Source organism: Cucurbita moschata, unplaced genomic scaffold (genome assembly GCF_002738365.1).
Source record: "Cucurbita moschata cultivar Rifu unplaced genomic scaffold, Cmos_1.0 Cmo_Scf00021, whole genome shotgun sequence".
NCBI classification, from domain to species: domain Eukaryota; kingdom Viridiplantae; phylum Streptophyta; class Magnoliopsida; order Cucurbitales; family Cucurbitaceae; genus Cucurbita; species Cucurbita moschata.
The window spans coordinates 839603-848669 of record NW_019268537.1 but is presented as its reverse complement, the minus strand read 5'-3'; the positions used below and the strand labels follow the sequence as shown (position 1 = coordinate 848669).

General features: G+C 39.7%; 1 protein-coding gene across 4 annotated transcripts in view; it reads right to left on the bottom strand.

Annotated features, from left to right (window-relative positions):
- Window positions 1-2115: 2115 nt before the first annotated feature.
- Window positions 2116-9067, bottom strand: part of LOC111458663 — an 8396-nt gene continuing 1444 nt past the window's right edge. The window contains exons 2-4 of one of the 4 annotated variants that reach the window (XM_023101429.1): window positions 4045-8952; window positions 3495-4008; window positions 2116-3096 (exon numbers count right to left, since the gene is read on the bottom strand). In XM_023101429.1, the coding sequence (XP_022957197.1) occupies window positions 3502-4008; window positions 4045-8940 (5403 nt within the window). In that variant the 5' untranslated portion in view covers window positions 8941-8952 and the 3' untranslated portion in view covers window positions 2116-3096; window positions 3495-3501. Of the gene's footprint in view, window positions 3103-3494; window positions 8953-9067 lie in introns of all 4 variants that reach the window. The other 3 variants (XM_023101430.1, XM_023101427.1, XM_023101428.1) reach the window with 3 other exon arrangements.

Below are 9067 nucleotides of genomic sequence, written 5' to 3'. Positions count from 1 at the left end.
TTTTTTTTTTTTTTTTTTTTACAATATATTGAAAATTTGAGACATTAAAAAAAAAAAAAAAAAAAAGAAGAAGAAGAAGAAGAAGAAGAAGAGGAGTCTTTATAACGTGTGGACCTTTGGCATTGGGTGAAGAAATATATAGTTTTGCTTTACTGTAATCAAACTCAATTATGAAAAAGATATGTTTTATAATTTCTTATTTATTTATTTATTTATTTTATTTGTAACTACCAAAATGGGTCTTTTTCCATTTTATATTAACCACTGATCAATATTAAAACACCCCATTAATCCAACATTAAAACCTTATTATGCTGCTTAAACCAACACACTTCCCTCCCTCACCTCACTTTTAAATTATTTTTGCATTTAAAAATTCATAAATATTTTTTAAATAAAATATTAATGAGTTTTATCTAATTTTGTAATAAAAAAATAATGAATAAAACCATTTTCACACCAAAAAAATCGATATTGGTATCATCAAATATTCTTTTAGGAAAAAAAAAAAGAAATTAAAAGTTTATATTTAGATGGTATAGAAATGTCAAATGAATGTCAACATCACGTGCACCATCACGAGACCTTCAAAATAGAAGGTAGATAACCAAACATTCCAACCCTTCTTTCATATATATATATATATATAATAAATTAATTAAATTCTAAATTTAATCTTTTATAGCTTATGTCTATTTCTAAAAAAATTATTAAATTTTTAATTTATGTTTAATATGTTTGCTGAATTTTAAAAAATATTTAATAAATTATTAACATTTTAACGTATTTAAAAAAAAATACATCAGTAAAATTTGTTAATATTTTTTTAAAGGTGAAGGACAGAGATTTAAGTAAGTTTGTTAAAAATGTGTGAGTGACACGTGGAAGAGAGAAACGGGGGTTGGTCCAAGTGGCATTTTTTTTTAAATGGTATAATTAAATAAATATAAAAACTGGAGTCCATTAAAATAATTTGTGGGATAAGATAGAGAAAAAGAAAGTCCACGCGTCGTTGCTTACTTGGACTTAGCGTTGGCGTTTGGGAACTCCCCAAATTTCTTTTTTAAATAATTTAATTATCGTATCCTATGCTAATTTAACCAGCTGTGAATTTAGGGCTTAGGATGATGACATCTGTACTAAAAAGAAGCTGAATGTGCTTCCAACTCATCTCCAAAGTACAATTAGTACTCCACTTATCAATCTAAATGGATTACAAGTTTTATGTTATATGCCTAAGATATTCTTGAAAGACCACAAATATAAAACTTTACTTTGTTGTTTCTAAAATCTCTACACAATGGAGAGCAAAAAACAACGGTTAGCAAATGTTTTAGAAACCCGAAGCAAAAAAGGCAACCAGACGACTCCTTTAATGACTAAATTATCTTCTTGAAAGACACATGATACCGATGTTGATGATGTTGATGTTGATCTGAACGATTTCGTTGCTAGATAGTGAATGGAAGATAACCCAACAACAACAACCAGGCATAATGGATTTTCACACATAAGATGTTGCCAAATGAAGCTTCATGTCAGCTAAAAGTGAGAAAAGATGGTATAAGATAAAGATGATGAAATCATGTTTGTTGCCAAACAAATACAAGAAAAGGAATCAAAGAAGAAGATTAGAATCAAAAGCACCCAAGTTTGGGCAGTGTAGAATGTAGAATGTAGAATGTAGAATGATGATTATTATTCTACAAAAAGTTGGGTCAAAATCCATCTTCTGAGGCCTCACCATCCACTTTTCCAACCAATCAGAAACCCCTTTCAAACCAAAATAAAGCTCTCTTCACTCATTTCATATCAGTCAGTCAAAATTCCACGTTAGTCTATTCTTTCATCCCTTCTAAAATGGGTTTAATTCCATCAACCCTATGCTGCTCTACTTTACTGATAAGAATCAGCGGAAACAATATATACATACATACAATATATATATACATAATGAGAGATGATAATGAAGAAATACAGGTTATGAAGTGAAGGGGGATGCAGGGCAGGTATGATGTTGGTTGATGGACAGTGGGAGTTGGTCTGTCAGTGGATCTCTACTTGCCCCTTTTGACTTCTTCTCAATCATAATACTATAAACACAATCAAATCAAATTAATCCAAAACAAATATCTATAAATTTTATGTCCCATCATCAATTCACAAAAATGGGCTTGAGAACAGCGAAAAGGTTTTAAGAACAATAAGCCTATGGACATAGTCCCATACAGAGGGTACGGAATGAAAAGATAAAAGGGGAAATACTAATTGATCATACTCAAAGGGATTCTCTTCGGGACTACAACAGTGTTTCCCAGAGTTTGTTTGGACCACTTCTTTATGGAATTCAAATCTTCCAAATGCGCATTTTGTGTGGACATCTTTTTGTAGAGTTTTAATGTGGAGTTGGCTTCAAACAAATAGTGTCGTTATTCGATCATACAGGACGTCCCTTTCTACCCTTTCTACCCCTTTGAGAGCACATGGCAGATGGGGTTTGCAGGGAAGAGAGACTCAGAAGGAAAAGGTACAAACTTTAACCTGAAACACTCCCCTTTTAATTTCTTTCTAAAGCTTTATTTCATAATTCAAACAAAATAAAAACGCCCAGGTTGCCAAATTTCAGTCATCAAATCAAAATGAGGGCCCACGATTCTAAGAACTTCATGATTCCAACCTCCTAGAGGATTCCTATACATTGGAGCAACAACTATCCAAGAAGGAAAGCTAAAGTTTCAAAACCGTTTGGAAGTTCCAAATAAGCTCCTCCATGCTTACACTTCAATGGCTGTGATTGCAAATATCATGTACAATGCCCGATGTATCAGATTCAAAGGCTGGCCTCCGCCAAAAAATATCAACCGAAAGTAGGAGGAAAACTTCAGCGAACATAAATTTACATTAAACTAATTCTACTGGGGAGGATCTAAGTTACAGTATTAAAACCTGGCAATATTTAGGAATGAAACGAAGGGGCCAAACCTCAAGTAACCCTGAATGGAACTGATGGTCCGGTTACCTCTTCTGGCGCCTGTCATCTTATTCTCTCATTAGCGGCACTGTGTTCTTCGGTTGGCTACTGCATTTCCTCATAATCTGAAATATTGTGAAATGATCAACATCATAGCCAAATATAATACTGGTAAGATTGAGCAGATAAGAAATACAGGGCCATAAAATTGAGTGTGTACTGAGTGAAAATGTGAATTACACAATCTTAGTTCTATCTTTAATGTTGAAAGCACACCATCCCATTCCTCAAGTATATACATATAAATCGACCATCAAATAACAGTCATGGGTCTGTAGCGATTGTAAGGCCATTCACAAACCAACAATACTTGAGAAAAAATAATCATCAAGGTCAAAGGTACCAGCAACTTTATGTGTTTTTGAGTGGGGAACAAAAAGAAAAGAAACCTTTATATCCTAGTACGTCAAAACAAAGTTTTAGAGAGCATCTGAAACTGGAGGGCAAAGTAACGTAAACATACCTGAAAATTAATCTGTGTTCTTTGCCAAAGATGAAAGACCAAGTTGCATCTCCTGATCCTTCGTGGGGGCAGGAATAGTATGTGTGTCTGAGTCTGGAATTGCGGCAAGATCAGATTTCATTGCCTGATCCTGGGCAGGATGTTTTACGGCAACATCAGATTTTACGTCCTGCTCTTGTGTGGCAAAATTGGATTCTGTCTCCCGCTCCTGGTTAGTGGCATCACGATCAGCTTGCAATTCGTGCTCATGATCAGATTGTCCATCAGACTCATTGGATGCAGCCTCACAAGATTGCACTGCATGCTCCCCATCTGCATCATTACCACATTCCATCTCCTGCTCCTGGTTTGTGGCATTGTCACATTGTATCTCCTGCTCTGGACTTGTGGCATTGTCACATTGCATCTCTTGCTCCTTATCTGCTGCATTGTTGCATGGCTTCTCCTGCTCCAGATCTGTTGGAGTGTCCCACTGCTTCTCCTGCTCCTGATCAGTGGTATTACCATATTGCTTCTCCCGCTCCTGATTTGTAGGAATGTCATACTGCACCTCCTGCTCCTGATTTGTGTTATTACCATATTGTACCTCCTGCTCTTGATTCGTGTCATCATTACATTGCACCTCAGTTACCTCATTCGTAGCATTATCACGAAGCAGATTCTGGTCAAGTTCTGGAGCAAGGTTAGACTGCACATCCTGCACTTGGGATGTAGGAGACTCTGACACAGCCTCATGCTCCTCCTCAGTTGGCACGTGATCAGGTTGCAGCTCCTGCCCTTGCATAGCATCCTTATCATGTTCCAACTCCAGGACCAAGGTACAATCTGGCTCAGTCTCCAGTTCCTGGGCTGAGGCAAGAGTAGGCTGGGTTTCTTCCTGAACCTCCTCACCAGTCAAAACAAGTGGTTGTGTATCGTCTTGTCCATCAGCTACAGTAACAGATTGAGTGGCCCTCTCATTTGCACCAGGATCATGCTCGGACTTATGTCCCACCGAAGTGTCAAGAACTTGTGCTTTCTGCCCCTCTGTAAAGACAGGAGCCAGCTGAGTTTCTCCTTGAACCTCCTCCCCCATTAAAACAACAGGCTGTGTGTCTTCTTGTTCATGAGCTGCAGAGGTAACAGATTGAGTTTCCTGCATTTTTGTTCCAAGAACATCTTCCTCATGCCCAGCATGTTGTGTTTCTTGGTCCTGGGGGGTGGAAGGAACAGGTCGCCCCTCCTCGTGATGTGTAGTGCCACCAATAATAGCTAACTTCTCTTGCTCCTGGCTTGTGGAAAGAACTGGCGGAGTCCCCTCCTGGACCATGGAAAAAACTGGCTGAGTTTCCTGCTCCAGGCTTGTGGCAGGAACAGTTGGCTTCTCGTGATGAGTTGGATTAAGATCGGCTTGCATCCTACCCAGTTGGGCAGTGTCAATAATAGCGCGTGTCTCCTGCTCCTGGATTGTTCCAAGAATTGACTGTGAATCATCTTGGAATGTAGTAATAGCTGGTTGTGTCTTCTCCTCCTTGATTGTGGCAAAAACTGGTGGCATATACTGCTCGTGGGATGAGGCAGAAACTGGTAGCTCATCATGACGAGAAGTTGAAGTATGATCCGCTTGCATATCCCCAAGCTGGGTTGAGGTGAAATTATGATGCAATTCCTGGTCTTGAGAAGTAACAAGACCCGATTGTGTCTCCTGGTTTGAATCAAAAACAGTTTGCGGTTCCTGATCATGCATCGAGGAAAGATGAGACTGCCGCTCATATTGGATTGTTGAAAAACCAGCCTGCATCTCCCCAAGATGAGCAGTGTAATTAGATTTACTGTCCTGGTCATGGTGTGAACCAAGAACAGATTCCATTTCCTGGTATTCAATCGTGGAAAGATCAAGTTGCATGTCCTGGTCATGAATCGAAGATAAATCAAGCTGCATTTCATGGTCGTGGAAAGAGGATAAATCAAGTTGCATTTCCTGGAATTGAGTCGTGCTAAGATCAAGATGCATTTCCTGATCCTGAAGTCTGGGAATTGGAGAAGCTTTAAACAGGGTAGAAGGAGTATAACTAAGCTGATAATTTACAAGTCTTGGTCCAAAGATGCTGAACCTTCCAGCACTGCTATAAGCAATTTCCCCATCAGAAGATTTTTTGAAAACTACCCTTGCACGACCACCCTCTCTATCCACTTCTGTCTCAGATTCTCTCAAGGGTCCAAACCGCCTAAACATATTATTCAGGGTTTTTTCTGATGGCACAGAATCCACCTCAGAAAAGTTCATTACTAGTTCTGCAGGCGATGGCTGATCTACAAAGCTAGTATACTTTTCAGCTGTCATAGCATGATTTCCAGCAGAATGTCGCTTCTTGTAAGGCCTGCGATTCCCTTGAGGAACCTTTTCTGGCTCTGCAACTGCCAGTTGGTAATCTCGTTTTCTGTTTTTACGAGGTGGCTGAATTTCAGTCCCATTTTGGATTACTCTGTCCGTCCAGTAAGTGTCGCTCATATCCTCAAATTCAAAAGTATGTGGTGAAGCAACAGTATTAGTAAATTGTGCTTTCCTCTTACCACTGATTCTGCACATGGCCTCCTCAATCCCAGGCTGCTGCTTCAAAATTAAAGAATCTCGAAAATCGGTGAAAAAACTGAAAATTACGTTCAAGAAGCTGTATTCCTTCATTGGATCGCTTGCTACTAGTTGAAGTTGACCTAGCAATTCATCCACCGAGGAGTACTCTGCAGGAAAATTTACCCTTCCTCTTTGAGCATCATCAAAGTTCTGGAGGAAAACATCAGATTCATAGATTGCATTCCCATCAAAACTTCCATCTGCCTTTTGGAACCTCTCACTATTAGACTTGACAATTGGAGGCGTACCAGTCAACTGACTTGCAACCCTACGAATACAATCACCAATTTTGAAGGACTGTTTAAGAGGTGCGGTTGCAGAAACCTTTGCCAAGGATATAGTTTTCCTTCCATCTGGAGCACCAGAATCATCAATAGGATGTTCTACAGTCTTCCGTCTTTTTGAAGAAGGCGACGCCAATGTGGAAGTTATCCTTGCATCAGACCAATTTTCTCCATCTATATCGTCAAAATTTTCACCCATTAGTTCATACAAACTCTTTTCTTTTTTCTTAGGATACAGACCATCCTTCAAATTATGTTTGCGTTTATGACAAGAACTACTCCGACCTTCAAAATTCTCCTTACGTGGGGATGTCTGTGTATCATCCTGACAATGAGCTCCATGGTGAAGAAAATCACTTGATTGTATTTCACTGCCTAAACTGTCTAACTCTTTGTCTGCCAGCCCCCCACAAAACTGGAACTGTCGCAAGCCACCAAATTGGAATTGAGGCAGGCCATAATAACCCTTTAGACGATAAAAAGCTGTCAGCTGTGCCTTAGCTATCACTAGTTCCAAACGGTCACTGCCATCAGATGGAAACTTCGCCAACTCCCTGATATATTCAATTAATTTAGCTGGTTCAAACGATGTGGCACTGGAAGATTTGTCTACACCATATCTTCTAGATGATTCTTCTCGAATACCAGCATTTTCAATAACCTGACATTTAATCATGTCATATGCTTCTCTGGGTGTGCAAGCACACGCTAGCCCCAATTCTGATCGTCTAGAGACTTCTTCTAGAGCACAATCAACAGCATTTTGGAAAGCCTCTGAATGGCTTTGCATCTCTTCTTCGGAGAAATTTGTCCGAAATGGCTTTAAATGAGACACTTCGTTCCAAGCAAATGTTCGATCCCCAAAATAAGCAACCAAAAAGAAGTCATTTTTATAATATTTCATTGCCTTATCAGAAGAATCAGATGGATCAAATATCTGACCTGGCCACCAAGGATGGCTCCTCACTTTACCCCACACTAAATCAGAAACAGAAAAATCACCTTCATTCTCTGATGGCAGGTGATAACGAGCTTGATGCAATTGTACAGAACTAAAAGGATTCTCTGCTGCACATTCATCAACTTCATCATCGTCATTATCAATACCTGTCACATCTTCCATTTCTTCCTCGCCATGTAAACCCACCTGGTTAACATTGAAACACTGATCAACTTCCATTCCTTCCACATTCTCAAAATCAGCCAAATTAGTATCAATAACAGCATTTTCCTCAACTTCTACGCCAATGCCCCCTCCTTGTCCATTGGATTGCGGATCCGACTCCATATTCCTGCATTCTATCTGCATGTTCAAATTTGGATCATTTTCAGCAGAAACTTCAATACTCGGAGCCAAAAATTTACCATCATTTTCTGCTGCAACAACTACCTCAGCATCCTGGTTTGGTTGACTTGATGATATTGAATCTGTACTCGCCATATGTTCAGTAACAGCTGTAGATTGGTCTGAATTCGCCACATTTTCAGGAACAGCTATACCTGGATTCAAATTCTCACTATCAAGCGTCTGTGCTGCTACCTCGGGGACTTTAACCGACTTCCCATCCCTCTCCAAATTAGAAAGGACTTTCTCTGAACCATCGCTCTGAGAAATAACTTCAGGATTCAATTCTTTTTTGGTAAACATGTCTGGAGCTTTTTCAGTAGCATCTTGGCCCTGTGAATTTGAATTTTCACTACCATCTGAAGCTACAAGTCCTGTACCCTGCAGATCAACTGGTGTATCAACAATTAGCTCACCTTCCACCACACTTTTTTGGCCTGTTTCTTTTGCCAGACTTTCTTCCCCATCACTTATTGAAGCTTCCTCTTTTACAAGTTGGCTTACCCCATCTGCATGCACTGGGTCTTCTTCAACCCCATTTTCTGTGGGAGGATGAACATCCACTTTCTTAGGCTCCTCGTTGTTCAAAACTTTATCATCTGGACTATTACGGACTAAACTACCTTGACTACGTACCACCCGAGTATCTAAGTCCGTAGCCTCCTTGCTTCCAGTGTTTTCCTCGTCCACATGAGCAGCTTCAGTCTCTCTCTCCACATGACCAGAAACTGTTGAAGAATCATCCGCCCGAGCATCATTATCAAGGACCATTGCATCAACGGCTCTTTCATCACCCTCCACAACTTCTTGAGACGTTTCTTTAATTGATTCCCCAACCCCTGATACTCCCTCACTTTCCATGCCACCAGAAACCCCCACATCAGGCTCGTCAAGGACACCGACATCATCCCTCTCCACACTGGGCTCCTCCCCAGTTGAACCGCCATCCGAATTCGCAGCTGTCCTATCAGTACATACACCATCAAAATAAACATCCGCACCCAAAACTTCCACCATAATATCCTCACCACCACCATTACAAGCCCCATCACCCCCCTCCGCTGTCCCCGCCTCCTCGGTCAACTCACTCTGAACCCGCTCCTTCCTAACACTAACACCGGAATCATCCATTACATGCTTCCCAGCAGTGACAGTTGACTTCGAAACACTGCCAGAAGCATCTCTCTCGTCCGGCTCTTCCATGAAAAACAGAATCTGAGCAATTTTTTCACAAAAAGGGAGGCGAAAAACAAGGAAAAACAATCAACAAAAGCTCAAAAAAAAAAAAAAAAAAAAAAAAAAAAAAAAAAAAAAAAAAAAAAAAAAAAAA